The sequence below is a fragment of the Plectropomus leopardus genome, chromosome 7 (assembly GCF_026936395.1).
Source record: "Plectropomus leopardus strain MGB_pleo_1.0 chromosome 7, ASM2693639v1, whole genome shotgun sequence".
Taxonomy (NCBI): domain Eukaryota; kingdom Metazoa; phylum Chordata; class Actinopteri; order Perciformes; family Serranidae; genus Plectropomus; species Plectropomus leopardus.
This window is the reverse complement of record NC_142182.1, coordinates 16,201,319-16,220,966: the sequence shown is the minus strand read 5'-3', so window position 1 is coordinate 16,220,966 and position 19,648 is coordinate 16,201,319. Positions and strand designations below refer to the sequence as shown.

The following is a 19,648-nucleotide window of genomic DNA, read 5'->3' as shown; positions in this document are numbered from 1 at the left end:
TTGATGTAATTTTGACTTTTTTTGCAGGGCAACTCATACACACCACTGTACTTCATCTCCCCCACAAGCAGCTTTAATTAAAGCTGCGGCTTGTGAGTTGAAAGGCTATCACTCCCCTTTTAGTTAAATGGTGGGAGTGCAGGTCTTTGATAAGAAGCTTTTAAACAGGTCCTGAGGTGACTCTGCCCCCCCTTTCTCTTCATCAGGATTATTTCTCCAATATGAAAATCCAGGTAGCATGAGACAGATTAGGCAATGCTTAACATACTGGAGTTGTATTGGTGAGACACGGATCAATGGTCTTATGTAGGTTAAGCTGTGAAGGTATATGCTGGAACATAGCAGAACTACATTATAAAGAAATCTAGCATCCCAACTATGTAACGGCGCTGGAACACACACACAAGATCTACATTTCAGGGATTAAAAGGGATTTTAAGAGTTGTGTGATGAAGGATTCAAGCAGGTATTGTTGTCCAGACAGGTGCTTGGGCCTGAGAGGAGGGAGAGGAAGAGCTGCACTTAGCTCCAAATGTCAGAGGAATGGATTAAACAGCAGCCAGCATATCAGCGTCAGCGCTGTTTGAACGTATGATATCAAAGATCCAGCCACAAAGTGTCTCGTACCAACATCATTTACACTCTATAAGAGAAACTGGCGGAAATCACAGGAGAGAAATAAACGTTCAGGTGATCCAGGGTGATGTTACAGCTCTGCAGCTGCATGACACTTTGATTCTCACACTACTGTTTCCATCCTCAAAGTCAGAGTTCAGCTTAAAGCAAAATAAAAGGATCACTTTGACATGTGGTTTTGCTTTTTCTTATTGATAATAAGGAATAAAATGCCACTAAAGCTCACTTTACGTCACATAAATAAAACATATCATAAGAAACAGAGAATAGGTTGGCAATCAGTTAAAATAGGTATAAAATAAGACGCAGTTGAGGCAGTTAAAGTGAGTGAGCTGGTATGTAGATTTGAAGGGAGAGTAGTTGTGAAGAGGGTCCTGTTTAATTCATTAATTATTAAAGCAAATATTGAAAATAACCTTTTCAACTTCAACCATTATATGACTACCTTTAGAGGCCTGTATATGCTTTAAATTTCAATACAAGAAAAACAAGAAGAAGCACCTGCTGCATTTTTTTAGTAAACATTAAATCAAAACACAACATCATAAACAAAGACCTGTTGCTGTGTTGATACGCCTTATGTTTTCTTTCTGCTTTTTATATCTGCACTTAAGATTGTGTGCAAGAATTTCTTTGAGGAGGACAAAATGTCTGGAATGCAATCACTCCGTCAGAGAAAGAAAACTCTCCCTCATTTTGTTGGAGGCGAATCTACATTGAAGGTTAGCAGGATGGGTAGAAATGTGATGGATGTTACAAGCATCCAATTAAGCTTCCTTAATAGAGCCATTTACCAACTAAAATGCTGAATCACTGAGGTTTAGTCATCCTTTGTTCTCTTACACAGTATGCCAACAAACAGTTTGGGTGCATAAGGCAACATTGCTGTAACACACACACACACACACACACACACACACACACACACACACACACACACACACACACACTCAACCGGTGTAAAAAATCTGCATATTATCTACAAAGAGAGCAAGTTCATGCCATCACAGGCGTATCCATCATACTTTTAGAGAAGTTTTCAAAGAATATAAAAGTACAACTCTTCCAGGTAATCACCGTACCAAATTTGACACACACATAACACCACGTTACACGTTCACACGCATGCATCTCAGGAGACGGATTGACAAGGTCTGTGTCCTGGAGACGGCAGAGCACATTTTACGCACGGTGCCAGTCTGTTACACTTACACACCAGCGGCCAGATGAGGGAGACATACGGCTTCGGGACATGTCGAAGTATCCCGAGTAATTTTTTAAAGATTTCATTACCTCTTTCTTCAACTGGAAATACTACAGAGCAAAGCGCACCGCCGCCTTCGTCTGGTGAGACAGATTTCTTCTTTTTTTGTTGTTTAAAGAGAGGAAGCGGCGGTTCAAGTGGGGGGAAATCTGGGTCCGACTGGGCGTTTATGATAAAGCGTGTGAAGCGAACAGTCCGTCAGTCAGCAGTCAGTCATCCAGTTCAACATCACTCTCCTCTGAACTCCAGCTGTCACCTCGTGTCCTCCGAAGCAGCCAGGTAAGACAAATAATCCACACCATTCACATTTAGTCATTTGCGAAAAGTGAGTTTAAGTTTCTTGACATGTCGGATTGTGACAGACGCGTTTGCCAGAGCTACCACTGTTGGTTTCTTTTTTTGGGGGGTGAAAAAGTAAGTAATGGCGAAGGGCTAAAAGACGACTGTGGAATTCAATTTGATGCGTTAATGTAAATAAAAAGCGACAGTCTGTTAGATTTATGTAGAAAACAGCAAATGTGTGTGTTTTTTGTGTTTTACATATGTTGTGTGTACATTAGACCGTGAACATGCTCCACGTAATGTTTTTCATACGACCTCCTATCATGTCATATTTAAGCCATACGGCTTGTTTTTAATTCCATATTAATGTCTCATTATAATTTAGAGCCGCAAATTAAAAAATATGACGATTTCATACAAAATAAGGACTAATGAAGTTGTGTGTGACTAAGAATAATGATACAACGTGTCTGCACATTGCAATGCACTAAAATGATTTTTTACACCTTTTACAGCTTTAACCTTTTTTTTAAGTGCATGTTTTAGATAACCTTTTTTTTTTACTGTCACCTGTACAGAGTGGCACAGCTACTTTCAAAGCCACCCTCACCCTCTGCCCCCCCCTTCCTTCCTCCTGTTTCCAAATGCTCTCCTTTGAAGCGATGATGCCCCATCTGTCATATGTGAGCAAAGAGAGACCATGCTCTGCTCTTCTCAATTACTGAATTCTCCTCATGCCAGCTCCGGTGGGACAGGAGGAGGAGCAGGTGGGTGGCAGTCAGTTCGATCAATCAACATGAAATATTCAGCTTTGAATATACACATCATTTACTGCTGCTGCTGCTGCTGCTGCTGCTGCTGTCCTTGTTAGAAACACCCCAAAAAGAGTTGGGGCGTTTGTCTGAAGCGTTTTGTAACTGGGACCATGTGTGCGCCCGTGACACAGTTCCTGATGAAAAATTGGGCCTGTGTATGTTCAGGTGACACCATCTTTTTTTCATTTTTAAAAACTAAAGCTTGTATGGAGGCTGGAGGGGTATCTGGAATTATTATCATCACAACTGAGAGGAAATTAGAGAGAGGGAGGGTGAGTGGATGAAACTGTATTAAATGTAGCGCCACAGCCGTTTTCTCATTATGCTGCAGTAAATTCATACAGCTTACATGACAAAGCTCTGCTTGGCAACTTTCTCCCCTGATAGAGGCACTTGTTTGAACATGAGGCTCATGATTTGAATATCTGTAATCCATGCTGAAATCAACAGGCCAGATGAACTTTTTGGCACCCTCTTACCACCACATTGAGTAGGATTTTCTCCCCCCTCAAAAATGCCTAAGCTAACCTAGACTTAGGCTTCAAATCCCTTGAAAGAAAAGGGAAAAAAATGAGGCAAAAGTTATTTGATTTGTCTTTCCCATGCAGGGAGGGGGGGGGGGCAGAAATGCTGAAATCTTATCAGAGAAAAATCTGAACCTTTCCAATCACTGAAAACTCTTCAGGAAACTTTTAATCTCCTAAGTGTCTGCCTTGTGATAATAATATCTCTGTGATGTTGCCTCATGAAATTTGCCCGAGTACCATGGCCCTAAGTATTTGAGCTATGAGGCAATACAGTGAAAAGCATAGCCCCCTCATATGAGAACACAACAGTGAATAATTAATAACCTTGCTCCCAATTCCAGGAAAACAATAGCATATTGTAGGAACACTGCACTAATTTAACTAGGGGAGAAGAAAAAAAAAAACAGTCGACAACTTCGACAAAATGTGGAATGCATCGCCATTGTTATGAAGAATGTCTGCATGAGTTTTTTTTTGGGTAGCTTTGCACTCTTTTTTTCCCACTGCTGTGTTGTATACTGTAGCGTCGCATACCGCCTGATATTGTAGTGTAATGTTGTTTGCCTTTGAGATTAATCAGAGGCCATTAAATACCCCTCTCTCACCTGCTGGCAGTATGTGAGGTGGAAGTGCACATGCAGGAAGCTATTTTCCACAGGCCTCCTCTCTTGGCTGTCAGCTCCCATTAAGGGGGAAGGTGTCATATCTGTAACACAGCTGAGTGCAGATGGCAGAGTGGAGGGGATGGCTCACCGATTTAAACAATGATTAATGAACAGAGATGGAAAACAAATTACATTGGACTATTGGAGGCAGGGAATTGTTTTTATGAAAATGTTAATTGTGTCTGCCAGGCTGATACCAGGAGTGGGGGAAGGGTGGAGTGAGGGCAAGGCAGGGAGGCAACCAAGGGGCTACTGATAGGACGTCTACTACTCCCCTGGCTCAGATTATCGGCATGCCTCAGCATGCCATGTTTAATACCGTACCTTGGCTTTAGGACCTCTAATGTGCCATAACTTCCAAGGTTTGGCTTTTTATGATGAACCCCATGAAGAATTGTCGCCCACCACCGCACCAATTAGCGTTATCTTTAATAATAAGTGGTTGTAAGTGACGAGAGAAGGCGCCCTGTTCTAGTTGTAATTATTGCAGGCGGGTGCAGCTGCACTACTTAGGGAGATGATGATAATTATTTTTCTTTTTTTTTTTTTTTTTCATTGCGGGTTGATTATTTAAGAGCATCATACACTCATCAGAGTAATCAGGAGAGAGTGATTAGTGAAAATCCACGAGGCTAACAGCTGCCACATTAAACACTTGCCTCTGTTGCCAACACACAGAGTCAGAGCCCTTCCACAGGACAGAGACGAAACGAAAGCACTTCACCTTCAACACCGCGACCACATGTGTTTGTTAGAAAGTCAAGGCTCAGGGCACACGGAGAATTAGAGTAAACAGAGCGCCCCATGAAAAGGCATGTTGTTGTGCGCCAAGGTCAATCTTCAATGCTTCAACTCACAAGTACAGGAGCGCGCTGAGGGGGAGGAAAAGTTTGATATGGCATTTTTTGGAAGTGTGGGAAATAGAGATAGTTGCTGCGCAGTGACCTTGCCTCCCTCTTGAATTGTGCCTTATTGTTTTAAAATGAGTGCATCTTGAATGTGAACAAGGGCTGTTTGACAAGGCCTGTGATCCAACATCCAATTTGATACATTATCCAAAAAAACGGTCTCAACTGGAGACGTGTGCCACGGCCATGTCCGGTGTTCATGCTGCGTTGCTTGCCACTGTGTAAGGCCTGCTAAACTAAGGGCTAATTCTCTTAGCCCAGATGTTGCCTGAGCACAGTCCTGGGATCCCACTGGGTTGATGAGCTCAATCAGTGAAATGATGAAAAGATGATTTTGTCCCTGTAATTACAGTGTGTAAACTACTTAGCTAGGATTGCAAAGGAAGTCATTTTCTAATTACGCCGGTACCCCGTTGTCTAATGGTGGATGTTTTGTTGTTTTAGAGAGCGCGGGAGAGAGAGAGAGAGAACGAATATATATCTGTGTGTGTGTGTGTGTGAGAGAGAGAGAGAGTGAGGAACTTCACGAGGGGTCTGTGCTCTGCTGCTGCGGCTGAAAAAAAAAAAGACCATCATAAGGGCAAGATGGCTGCCAAATGAGAGTTCATTGAATTATCAGCCCAGTTAATGTGCCTTGGATTATGCTCTTTGTTTGTCAGTTTTTTTTTCCTGTAGATGCCATAGCTTAATGAGATACTGTAAGTGGCATTACCAGACTCCTGCTGTGATTTTGTGATGACTCGTTTAATGACTTTTGTTTTTAGTGCCTCCAAGTGCTTTAGCAACTCAAAGTAGACACATGTAGTTTTGCCCCAATTTTTTTTTTTTGCCATCTCTGTGCAGTTTTGCAAATATTGAACAATGTAAGAGACAAAAAAAATCTTCCATCCTGTCTCTTTAAATGATATAGTGACAGTAGTTTGCATTGGCAAGCCTGCTTCCCCTTGCACCGGGGGGGAAGTTGTACTTTTCAAGAAAGCAAAACATGTCAGTATGTTGCGGACTGAAGAAGCTCCATTCTTTCAGATCTGTGTGAGTTCTGTTGGAGCTGGCTGCCGTCCTGCAGGGCCCAACCATCTGATGCAGCCTACACCATGTGGATAGGCTTCTCTTGTGCAAGGCATCCCCTACGCACCCCACACTGTTAACACACCCCATCGTACGCCAAAGCTTTGTTTGTGTCCAGAAAGAACAGGTGGTCTGTGCAAACAAGAGCAACTGTTTACACATTAGTGATTTAAAATACATTCTATATGCACGTGCCTGCGTGTGTGTGTGTGTGTGTGTGTGTTAGAGACAGCATGTGAGGGTGGGTGTCTTCGCATGTGCATGACTAGTTTAGCAGTGTTTATATTTCCTTCCATTGAAAGCATCAGGGGAATCTCATGAATGTGATGTTTATATGTGACACACACTGTAATGAGGTTATGATACAGAATACACACTTCCACATCTTTGTCGACTGCATAAATGCAATCTGAGAACATTTTGTCGCTTTCAAGCCTTATTAAAAGCAAGGTTTTCCAGCAACTCGTACAGGTACAAACACAGCTGGTCACCACTGAGCAGACCTGCTGTTGTCGGTGTTCTATACCCTGTAGCTTTTACTATGTTGCCAAAGGTTCTCATTTCCCCTCTGTTGCATTCAATGCCACTAATCTGCATTAGTGAATGAGACAAACAAAATTAATCGAAAGCCTCCTTTCACTGAACATGTGAAATAGCTGACTCCCAAATAACATCACATCACTGCTGCACCACATGCGCGGCAGATTTATTTTTACGGGGCACAAGCCAGATTTTTTGATAGTTGTAAAAGGAGTGGCATAGATTTACTGCATCCACAACAAATGTGTATGTATTCCTTTATGAGTTCTTTAGCTATTACTCACAAGGAGCTAGTTTGTCAGTGCTGTGTGTGCTCTTTCTGTGCTCTGTACTCCCGCAGTAATGAATGGTGCTGGTTAGACTATTCTGTCTCCGTCAGGCTTTTGGGGGGGCCTACAGAGAAGCTCCTATAGGGTTTCATTAATCTGGCTGTCAGAAAGTATATGGGTGCTATCTTTTGTACAGGTCATGGTGGGCAGCTGTGTTACCACTGCCCTCTTCCTTGTACTGGCTCTTCATCCCCCCTGACAGGGCAGTCGGCGGGGTGGTTGGCTGGCTGATTTGGCGGGTGGGCGCGTGGTGGGTGAAGTGAGACACAGAGGGCATAATGCATGGCATGGGGCTTTTACTGTCTGCACATAAGCCTGCTCTGTAATGATGAATAAAACTGTTGTTATACGCAAACTGGGACAGTCAGGGAATTCCAGGAATGTTGAAAGTCATGATCTCTTGTTATGTTATTTAGAATTCGGCAGAAATAGATTACAAAGAATCTGGGACATCTACAAATACGTATAGCATCCTCCTGTATAATTAGTTAGTGTATATGAGGTATGGATATGTGTGTTTCATTCCATATGTATTGCATGGGCATATCATCACATATCACTTCATCTGTATTGTAAACAACCCTCAGTCTGCAAAAATAGAGACATAAATATAAATATAAATATTTGAGGTGGGAACCACCACAGGCCAAATGATACTTTAATACTTTATTATCATGACACAATATTATTGTGATTTTAAATGTTTTGCAATATACTGATTATTGCCATAACATGTATTGCGATGTATCACAATTTATTACCTATTTTTCAACTGTAAATCATGTCCCCAAAGGAAAAAAATGTCAACATCTGTTTAAGATAAAGTTATTAAGAAAAAGTTTAAAAAAAAAAAAAAAGTTAAAAAAGTAATTTTTATTGCAGCAAAATGAATCTAGTGGACTGAAAAAGCATTTCATTTTATTATAGTGTGTTACCAAAAGTTACATTTGTATTTGTAATATTAATAATGTATGTATTTCAAAATACTAAACTAGCTATATTGACCAGCTTTAACAAACATCAAATCTAAAAAGTCAGTATCAAGGTTTTAGATTTAGTTTAAGTGTTGGGGGGTCCTCCATCAGAAAATTTTAAGTGTCAAACACTTATTTTTCTAATATTTTGTGATTTTTTTCCCCCACCAATTTCTGCCTTTCCTGCATCAATTTGTCATGTTAATGTCTTTGATTGTGTCAAAGTAAAAGTTCTCTGCTACTTTCTTCTTTGGACACTGACACCATCACAGCTGCTCAAATGCTTTATTTCAGATCTTGTTTTAATTGAGTAAATGCTTTTAACAATACATGTACTCCAAAGCATGCTTATTATCCTGTATTTTACTGTACTGTATTTATTGCTGTAATTGTTTATATTGTTTTATATTATTTCATTTCTGTTTTAACTGGTTTGTAATTTGGTTATTTGCTTGATTATTGATTGTTTTTAATGTCTTTGTTCATACTAGGCATCATTTAAAATAAGAAACTCCCTCGATTACTTTCCCAAGTGTTAGATCGAGGTTTGAATGTTTTTACTGGTGGAGACAAATGCCCATGTTTTAAATATTGAGCAGGGGGTGTCCCCTGTGCCCCCCTCAGAATCTACCCCTATGGCCATTATGTTTTTTGACACCAGAATATATCAGGATTTTGTCTTCATGTTTAATGGAAAATACTCAGATGCTCCTAAATCATCATAACGTGCAATTCAGAGGCAATACATGATGTGTTATCTGTCTGACTATCATCAGATGTGTTGTTTATATTATCACTTTGCCGACTAGTTTTTCCACTTCTACTCTTTTATTGATATTTTAGGTTACATTAGATAGGTTAGTGTACCGGTTGGTTGCAGGCTCATGTGGTGCATTCATTGCAGCTTTCAGCTCAACCATGCGCATAAATTATTAATGCTTTTTAACTGCTGCTAAAAAGAAATATGAAATATGCACTTCTGATCTATAAATTTCATTCCAGTGTCACCTCTTTATGGATTTACTATATTGTCCATCCATCCATGCTGACAATATGCTGCAGCTACAAAGTAAAAAGATTACACTTCCACCCTCCTGTAGGTTAAATACTGAAAGACAGAAGAATACAGTTTAAAAAAAAAGAAAAGAAGAACTAATGATGTTTGATAGCATTAGATCCAAAATCATCCAAAATGCACAGTTCCCATGGCGGGTTTAATTGTGTATGTGTCACATTTCTTTTGCTTTTATTGGCTGTGCTAAATCACACCTGCTCCTTGTTCGTCTACGCGCGGCCACACCTAAGAGGCGCTACTGTGTGACATGATGCTTAATAACAATCAAGCACTCTCTCAATCTGCTCCAAAAAGAGTCTAATCCACTCTGACAGAGAAACACCTGATGGCTCTGCATACCGCTACCGTCTCCAACAATTCTTACACACACACACACACACGCACATACACAAGTGATGACGGTTTTATGCCTCCTTCTTATGCTTAGTTAATCAGAGGAATACCACTTTAACAAATATGAAGTGGATCTAGTGTATGCTAATATCATTCGCTCACTTTCTTCCTGTCAGATATGATTAGGTCAGGCCCATATCCTTACATTGATCTCAGTGCAGAGCAGACAGGCTGCTCACACCAGCCAAGGCTGCTGGCACGCCAGCTCTTTATCTGTGTGGTTTTGTGTACAACATTTTCATGACTGACTGACTGGTTTCTATGGACCATAGGCAGCAGCAGCAGCAGGTGGCTCAGACTCGTAAGAAATATTATTCTGAAGGCCTTTATTTACATTAAATCTGGTGTTTTGGTTTGGAGTAAAGTTGTAAAGCTGAGTTTGCTGTGTTATTACTCGCCTCTCTCGTGGTTTCAGCTAACTAACTGTGACAGACAGGTAAGAAAGAGCACGGGGCGTTGCTTCGTAAAACAGGTCTTTAACATTTTTTAGGCCAAGGATCCCTTTGCTGAAAGACAAACAGAGCACGGACCCTTTGATACATATACTGTAAAAACAGTTCTCTGGATATTTTTTTGCGTCTTCTCTCTTTTGTGCTTGCCTGTTGCTGCTAAGTCAGCAGCAGTGGTAGCATGGCTGGGTGAGTAAACCTCACCGTCCGCACTTTCGCCAAGCGGTTTGTGAGGTTGACAGTGTGCATGAAGAACGTCTGTACATTTGGTAATAAAAACACAGCTAATAGTGTCCCCAAGGAGTGAGTCCCAAAACCAAGAAATGAGTTAGCATTTTAGCACTCAGTCAGTGTACTTTTCGGTCTTTGAATTCTCTTTTCAGAAACAGAAATGAGCAAACAAAAAACAAATAGTTATTTGATTTTCATTTTAAAATCCAAAAATGAAAAACAAGCCATATTTTTTCTGTGTCACAAATGGAATATACAGTGTAAAAAAAATACAGAGAAAACAGAGAAAATCCCAGGTTTATTTTTTCATTTACTGAAAGCTGAAGTGGTCCAGGGGGGAAAAAAAACTGTTCAATGCATGGGTGCAAAAATCAAATTAGTAGGTCTATCATCTACAGAAATCTCTGCACATTTTTTTTCTGCCAGCCTGTCAGGAGATTGTGCACCATAAATGGAAGATATTATTTTATTTTTTGGATAGGAAAAAAAGAAAAATTGGGGGAATTTCTATTCTGTATATTCCATTTCTGAACCTGGAAACTAAACATGGTTTGTTTTTCTTTTTCTTGTTATTTTTTGAATTATTTTGAAAAGAAAATCAAATTAATATTTGTTTTTTTACATTTATTTTTATGAAAGAAAAAAATCAAAAACCAAAAAGTACATTGACCTCAGTTCCCTCATCTTGAAGTCAATGTTTTTTGTTTTTTTTTTTGTTTTTTTTTTTTAAATGTATTTTTGGTTAGAATCCTGAAATAAGGTCTGTGGAGCATAAGAGACTTATATTCTGTTCTACTACCTAAAATAAAATAAAAATCAGTAAATATCCCACTTGTAAATATGAAGCTTTTATGTGTCTTAATAAAGATGATTACTACCAAGTGGCCAAATGAGACTACAGAGCGTCATCTTGCCGAAAGCAGCTTCACAGCCTTGTTGCGACCATAGTGTAGTTCGCTTATAGCCTAGCGTTAGCTTATTACTTCTAGCGACTACATTTAGGCATCAAAACCATTAAAGTGGTGTTCATCTGTAGAGATTATCTTGCTGAACAAAACATTTAAATTAGGCATCATAAATGTGAGTTTGCCACAGAGCTTATTTTCTGCGGTAATCCAAAATCCATTGAAAAAAAATCCCATTGGCTTTTGGACGAGGGAAAGAGCAAAAAAAAAACCAAAAAAACAAACGAGACACATTCATACAAATCAATACAAAAACAAAAGAATACAATAAGGGTCGTAAAGATAAAATAGGCTAAAAGCATGTACAACAGTCAGCAACTGTTATTAATGTTGCGTAATGCAAATTAAATGGGTTTTATTAATAGACCAATTTATTTTAATTAATAGTATGTTATAGTTGTTAATGTGTATTTTTAGGCATGTTTTAATTTTGACCAAAAATAATAATTAAAATTTGAAATGATCGAGCAGTAATTTGACCGCCCCCTTGCTGTAACTCTGCGGACCCCCTAAGGTTGGTGGACCCTTTGTTGAAAACCCAGGTAATAAAAGAAACGCACACAGAGTAGTCAGAAGTTATTTGATGCTGTAGACGCATAGCCATTTGAAGTCGAGTTTTATCAGTTATTATTGATTTGACTTCAAATTAGATACGCTGTACAATGTTACACATCCAAGGCTACAGTACAGTAATGACATTAATAGAGGCAAATGCGATAAAAGCTCAAATGACTGTAATCCTTGATAGTGGGTGTGAGGTAGGCTGAACATCCTCTGCTTCCCCTTCTGTTTTGGCATGAGTGCTAAGGAATACCAGGTTATGAAGTGGATCTGCCATATTATAATAGAATTGGCTCTCTTTTTCCTGTCAGATATGATTAGGTCAGTACCATATGGTTAGATTGATGTCTGATCTACAGCTCAGAGCAGACACGCTGCTCACACCAACTACTGCTGCCAGCCTGCCAGCTTTTTTATCTGTGTGGTTTTGTGTACATCATTTTCATGACTGACTGAGGTTGCAGTCCAGGATGATGTAAGCCTGTGTTAATTCAGTGTGGACAGTGCAGGCTTTGTTCTGTGCCCTTTGGTGCTGCACTAGAGCTGCGCAGGGCTCGCTTATGTGACCTCTACCATTGTAGCACGATGTGAATTTGAAGCTTTGTTTTGCTGCTGCAGTTGAATCAAAAAAGATGGGGGGGTGGTGGAGGGGGGGGGGGGGCACTGGGCGGGGGAGAAGTGAAGCATATTTTAGCTTTCTATTTGGATATTCTTCCTTCAACTTTAGTTTGCATTTTTGCATCATCAAGTTGTTTATTTCCCTTAGTACTCCTGTGACATAATTATCCTGGTAAAGGTTTTATTCAAATATGCAATAGACCTGCTGAAAAAGCTTAACTTTAATCTTTTTTTTTTTTAAGTGCAGATTTGTGAAATGCAAAAGAAGGGTAAGTAGAGGCAGACAGTCTTTGATGTTTGTGCTGCCTTAGTATTGTGTGTCAGTACAAAATGAGATCAAGACAAAGATTTTCACCTTGCCCTTTAGTAAAGATGAGATATTTGTTGAGGAAGCCTTTGTGGTTAGACTTAATCAGCATTTTCACGGTCTCCAACAATAATCTAAAACCACAGGTATACATTAACACAGGATGACGAGAGTCAGAACCTACTTTGCTCCATTTCCTGACCTATTTGTGGTGCATCACTGGCATCATAAAGCAGCTGCAAACGTACAGATTCACCCCCATAATTGACAGCTCAGAGCCCCACTGACATTATTCTCACCTGTTCTTGGGCTTTCTGAGCTGCAGATTCATGTATTTGAGTAACTTATTTGTTTTGGCAGAATTAGAATGAACTTAATGTTCCTTTTGTTCTTCTCTTTAGGTCTGAGCTACAACAAACAGACATCTCATCTCAACAGCATGAATCCACATCCTGTTTCAACTGAATAAGTGCAAACAGTCAGCATTCAGTTAACTGCTAACCCCCCGACCGTCTCACACAGGCTCCCCTGACCACCATACTGTAACATCAGCCAGTCCCTGAAAGGACAGCTTCATTACCCCATCCACCCACCCAATTAGGAGCCAGATGGCGCTTCTGGCCAATCAAATCATGGATGCAAGGATTCTCAGCAGTATGAACGGGAGAGCAGAGCTTTCCCAGTTCCTGAGAGTCACCAATCAAAGCATCGTCTCCCAGGTAAATTCCACCCAGGATGACGGCCGCAAGAACAGGAAGTATCCCTGCCCATTGTGTGGGAAGCGCTTCCGCTTCAACAGCATCCTTTCCCTTCACATGCGCACACACACGGGTGAGAAGCCCTTCAAGTGCCCCTACTGCGACCATAGGGCCGCGCAGAAGGGCAACCTGAAGATACACCTTCGTACTCACAAGCAAGGCATTCTGGGTAAAGGCCGTGGGCGAATTAGGGAGGAGAATAGGTTGCTTCATGAGCTTGAGGAAAGGGCAATACTAAGGGACAGGCAGACGCGAGCTAGTCATGTCAACCAACAGCAAACATCTAATATAAACCAACTTCAACCGCCCCAAATGTTACAAACTGTACCAACACAACCCCTGTTCTTAACCAACTCTGGTGCTGCGGAGAGCCAGCCACACACATCCACATCTCCGAAGGCGACTACTATCCCAGATGATCCCACCCAGCCCCAACCCACCGGTTTCCGCTGCTCTTTCTGTAAGGGAAAGTTCAGGAAGCAGCAGGAGCTTGAGCGCCACATCAGGATTCTACATAAACCCTACAAATGCACCTTGTGCGAGTTTGCTGCCTCGCAAGAGGAGGAACTCATCAGCCATGTCGAGACAACACATATAACTGCTGACTCGGGCTCAGGGCAGAGGCCCACAATGGGTGCAGGTGACAAGAAGAAACCTGCAGGCGAATTTCCCTGCGAGGTGTGCGGACAGACCTTCAGTCAGGCCTGGTTCCTGAAGGGTCACATGAGGAAACACAAGGACTCTTTTGAGCACTGCTGTCAAATCTGTGGCCGTCGTTTCAAAGAACCCTGGTTTCTGAAGAACCACATGAAGGTCCATCTCAATAAGCTGGCTGCTAAGCATAATCTCCCTGTGGAGCACGACACTGCGGTTAACATGAATAACCTAACACAAGACCACCAGAGCAACCTCTACTCGCAGTACATCACCCGAATTCACAACAGGTTCCTCATGGCTGAGAGAGCCGACCATCAAGACTACAACCAGATGCTCGCCACAGCAGGCGTTGACATGAAGGTTAGGGAGATGTTAGGGAGGATGATTTCCTCAGGTCCTGGCCCTTTGACAGATGCAGAGAACCCCTCTTTACTAGGTTTGAATCATCTCCACCCTCCACTGAGCTCCACTAGCATGGAATATCTGCAGAAGGTCATGTCTAACAGAGACACACTTAACAGCAGCAGCAGCTACACAGGCTGGCAGATCATGACACCAGGGCTGCCTGCTGAACAGCAAATGTTCGGCCCAAAAGACCAGCAGCAGTGCTCCTCCTACCTGCCTGAGAGATGTCTCCCATCAGACGATGGAAAAGTGTGTCTCAGCGACCCAGAGGCCAAGGCAATCAGTAGACCTGGTAGTCCAGGTAGCCTGAATCGTCATGGGCCAAAAGAGATCATCACGGAGACAGGGAGCTCCCACTCAAGCAGCGGCCTCGACCATCGACCACAGTCTTCTTCTCCAGCTACAGGTAATTCAGTCAAGGAAAACTTTTTTTTGTGAATGTTGTTTTAAGGCTGAGTAATACTCTCTTTACGTATGAAAATACATGTTCATTTCAAACAGTGCAATAATCACTGCCCACATATGTCCATGCGTCCTTTATGTTAGCACAGATAAAGCAAATAAACTAAAGGGCAGTTATAAAAGTTTCTGACAACAACACAGGTGGTGACGGGAGAGGAGGTCATAATAGAGAACATCAGTAATGAGTCCTAAAACCTGAAAAATAAATTTGCATTTCAGCACCTCCAGTTCCATCTTCTCAAGTCAATGGGTTTTTGGTTAGATGCCTGATATAAAGCCTGTGGCTAACACCACCTTCAGAGACTTTCAGGTTTTGTTCTACAACATAAAATAATTCAGTAAATACCCCACCTGCAAACTCTGAAGCTTTTATGTGCCTTAAAAAAGCAATTGCTAACAAGTGGCTAAATTGGACTACAGAACATCATCGTGCCGAACCTCGCTAAACACGGCTTTACAGCCTAATGGCGGTGGCAACACGACTGTACTGCTTATTTGTTTACCACAGAGCTTATTTTCTGTAATTATCCAAAATCAAATTGAAAAATCTCATAGATTTTTAGACAAGGGGACCCAGGGCGCCGCTAACTTCCAGGTTGGCCTACAGAAAAATGAGGCACTCTATAATGCACCTTTTAACAGAGGTAACGTTCTAGACGGGAGCGGCCTGTGAGGCCATTGAATATACTGTATTGTGACACGTGTACAGAGTATTCTTGCCACTATGTTACAGGTTCCTTCCTGCTGAGAGTAATACACAGACTATGGATAGGAACCTAATACAACCCCACTTCAAAAAATCTGAACTATCCCTTTAAAGAGGAGACTCAGTGAGCAAGTTCACATATTTTGGTCAATATTTCAGTTGAGTTAACTTGACTGGAGAACTACTGCACAGCCTGTGACCATAGCAGGATTGTGTGTTATGTTGTGAGCTTTGAGTGAATTTTCCAAAGTTTGACAAAATTACCTTGATGATGTCATCAGGGTCACTATCAAGTTAAATCGCAACATCCAGTTGTATTGGTTTATGGAGCTTGACTCATACTAGGAATTAAAATTCAGAATATCTGCTTCGACCATATACTTTTCTTGACTAAATTTTTCTGGGCATTTTGCTTTTAATTGACAGTAGAGAGGCAGACAAGAAATGCAGGGAGAGTGAGGAAAGTCCCCCAACTTTATGGAAATACCTTTCACGTTCATTTTTAAAAACTGTACTTCTACTCTTTACTTGAGTATATTTTTGAGCTAGTAATCGACTTAATACTTAACCACATTTGCCATTTATACCTTTGTTACGTTTAGTCTGCTCTAAGTGCTGGGGTTAAGTGTGTGTACAAGTGTGTGTGGGGAGGATTCGAGGAGCACCTCTACTGCAGATGCCAAGTTGCCAGCCACCTTGAATAAAAAAGAAGCACCACCTGTCTTTTGACCACGATGCAATGATGACAGAGTGAAACCCAGAAGGCAGCTTCCGGCGACAATCCCTGGTCACATCTGGCTACAATTTTATACCAAAATATAAAAAATAAAACAGTTGGAACAGTGCTCGCTGTGCCTCCTGAAAAACACTGAGATCTCCGCTTTTTTTTAAAATTTTTTTAAAAAGGGTCCTATCCTAACCTCTGCAAACACAGTGAAGTAAGTTGCACATACTGTAGGTGGAGATGTAATGTTATTTAGCTCACTAACATTATTTTTAAGGTCCTGCATGTATCTTTCCAAAAATCCCTGTTATTAGTGACTCCTTTTTTTGAGGCCGTTAAATGAACTGCAGTCAGCATCTTGTTGGTAGCCGTGAGCGAACACCACAGCATCGGCCAAAACAGTGACAAACACAAGACTGACTGTGATTGACTATCGCCACGTTGATAGAAGGCTTGAAAATATATTTCAATCATATTTAGAATAATGTCATTATCTGCTATGTTCCTATAATTACTTTGGACCATTGGCTACATTATTATTTAGCTAGCTAGCAGCCTATGGACCCTCCTGCTCACTCCCTGCATCTTGGAAACTACTTCCCCTGGACAAGAGCGTACTGTAGCAACTCGATTTCAGTCAGCGCAAACCGCAGCAACAGGGTTCATGGTGGGTTGGTGGCCAGCAGACGCAACAAAGTGTTCTGTCCCAGCAGGGACTCAGAGCGAGATCAGACCCCTGGTGCTTGGGCGCTTGGTCTTGCTTTGACTGAATTTGAGTTGCTACAGGACGCTAAGTGAAGGTCTATCTGTGCTGGGCTGCCGCTGCAAAGTGTATATAACATAAATAACATGTATGGACTCTGTTTTGTGGTGGGTGCTAGTAATTTCTTGACATTCTCAGACATCATTACCATTAGCTACTGTTGCACACTGAGAGGCAAGGCATGAGATTGTGCATGACATCGCGTCTTAAGGTTTTTCAGGGAAAAATTTGACTCGAGTGTTTTACAGAGAAGCAAATGGCATCCTCTGAGGCTGAAAAATGAAGCCAATGTGAATGTGCCAAAAACTGAAATATTGTAATAATGTTCACATCCCATACAAAAAAACAGTTCTGGTTTCTGTAGCTAATTTCGACAATCATGACAACCCTTCACAATTATTAAGGACCAAAATAATACTTTTTTTAAGGCTGGGGCCACTAAAGTGACAGGCTGTCTGCTAGGCTTCGCTGCAGTCTGTGAGTCAGATCCACCTCTTGCTCTTCAACACGACTCCAAAACTCCACTCTCTAGTCTAAATATGGTCACTTCTGGCTTCAGAAAAAAAAAAGACGGCAACGGCCAAAATGCTAAAATCAGGGCTTCAAACTAGCAATCCACTAACCAATGGGTGATGTAACACTAGCTATGTCCAATTATTTATAATGTCAACTGAGAAAGACTGGGAATTATTTTTAATTTTTTAGTTACGTTACAACCTGTTGACACATTGGCAATAAAAACAATTAATGATAAAATCGGTACAATTTACATACAGAACCTTTGAGTGAGGTTATTTAATTTGTCCACTCTGGGATGGATATGGAAATAGAGAAAGAGAAGGATAAATGAGGAAGAGATTAGATGGAAAAAAAATGGAGATTGTGCATATCTCAATTTTATTCTCCAATTATATTTCTTTTCTTTTTTTTTAAATTCTATCCTTATCTCTTTGATTAGCCTCCCTTCTCTCTTTCATAAAAAAACTCATCAAATCAACAAATCAACAAATCAACAAATGCTATATATTTTTTCATTATTTTGCAATTGCCCACACAACCTACCTTTTTTTTTTTTTTTTTTTTTAACTTTTACTTAAGTAGTAAGGTAATTCTCAAATTCTCAAATGGTAATTTTCACTTTTGTGTGCGTCATTTTTTTTATGGGTGTAATGGCACTTTTACTATATATATATTTTCAGTACTCTGCTCACCACTGCTGGAGTACACCATATTTTGTTAGTTTTTAACAGGAACACATTTCTTTTCTAAGAATTAATAGTAGGTAAGGTGACAGACCTACAGACGGACCTTATCACAGTGCTCTAATTAAATCAGCTTAGAATATAAACTTTATATATATATATATCTTAAAAAAATTACAGTAGCTAAATGACAGCTGTGGCCTTATCTTTCTTCCCACTTAAAGTGGGTGGACATGAAGCGCAGGGTCAGCAACACCACCATGGATATTACTGTCATCCACAAGGACTTTGTCTTCCTTTAAAAGATAATGGCATCATGTTGAATTGTAGGGATAATTAGTACCCTCTATTTTATATCCGTCACATCCCCACCCCTTGCCTACGGGGGCACAAGATGTTAATGCATGCCATCTGGTGTTTTTAATGATTTGATATATACCACCCAGTGATTTTTATGATTTGATCTACCACCTGGTATTTTTATTGATAGTCTTCTGTTCCACCTGGTGATTCGGATGATTCGGCTCTCTGGGTAAATGCCTTTCTTGTCATGGCATCCTGCTAACATGTTATCATGAGCCTAAATTACTGCTATAACAGCGTTGTTAAGAGCAGAAAAATAAATTCAAACTTTTGGTTCTGTTGCCTCATAGCTTACGACTGTGGTTATTTTCCACTGGAGTGCTGCTGTTATGTACGTCCAAGTCTGATGCGCTGTTATGGGATTTGATCCAGCATCCTCTTAAATGATGGCCGTATAGCAGAGATAAATGGATCAGGTCTAATCTCATTAGATGTTTTGTTTCCATATTGTACACAAATACTGGTATCTGCATATTTACATGTAAATGCTCCCCGTTTATGGCCAAATCCCTCTCTGGTTGCTCTTTAAGAAACATATTCAAGCTCTGTTGTTTTTACTTTCCCTCTTCTCCCCTATCTCCGAGACCATACGGTGTCACTTCCAGAAACATTTATGATAGCTGGCTAGCTGAGGATTTGAGTGCACACAGTTCTGGGATGGCACATTCAGTATCAGACTCTAATTTCAGTCAATATTAAGCATGGAAACTAATTCATTGTAAAGGTCAGGCGTCATTGCTTTAGTCAATGATGGATCCGGCAGGCTCTCTCTCTCCCCCCCTCTCCTCCTCTCCTCTCTGTTCTTAGTCTTGTGTAATGGTAGACTCACTCTGGGGGCTTAGCACCGCATTGTTTAGCTCTGACAATATATCCCAGAGACCTCTGCAGCTGCTCCCTGCGCTCACAATGACAGATTAATTAACACAATCACACGCTGCTGGCCCTGGCTCAACACACAGGTCTGCTGCGGGACAGATAGGTAAATCCTACACATATGGAGA

General features: G+C 40.9%; 1 protein-coding gene across 4 annotated transcripts in view; it reads left to right on the top strand.

The window, feature by feature from the left end:
- Positions 1–1,868: 1,868 nt before the first annotated feature.
- Positions 1,869–19,648, top strand: part of LOC121950162 (zinc finger protein 536-like) — a 32,896-nt gene continuing 15,116 nt past the window's right edge. The window contains exons 1-3 of one of the 4 annotated variants that reach the window (XM_088080045.1): positions 1,871–2,179; positions 2,843–2,949; positions 13,009–14,833. In XM_088080045.1, the coding sequence (XP_087936171.1) occupies positions 13,216–14,833 (1,618 nt within the window). In that variant the 5' untranslated portion in view covers positions 1,871–2,179; positions 2,843–2,949; positions 13,009–13,215. Of the gene's footprint in view, positions 2,180–2,760; positions 2,950–13,008; positions 14,834–19,648 lie in introns of all 4 variants that reach the window. The other 3 variants (XM_088080044.1, XM_088080046.1, XM_088080043.1) reach the window with 3 other exon arrangements.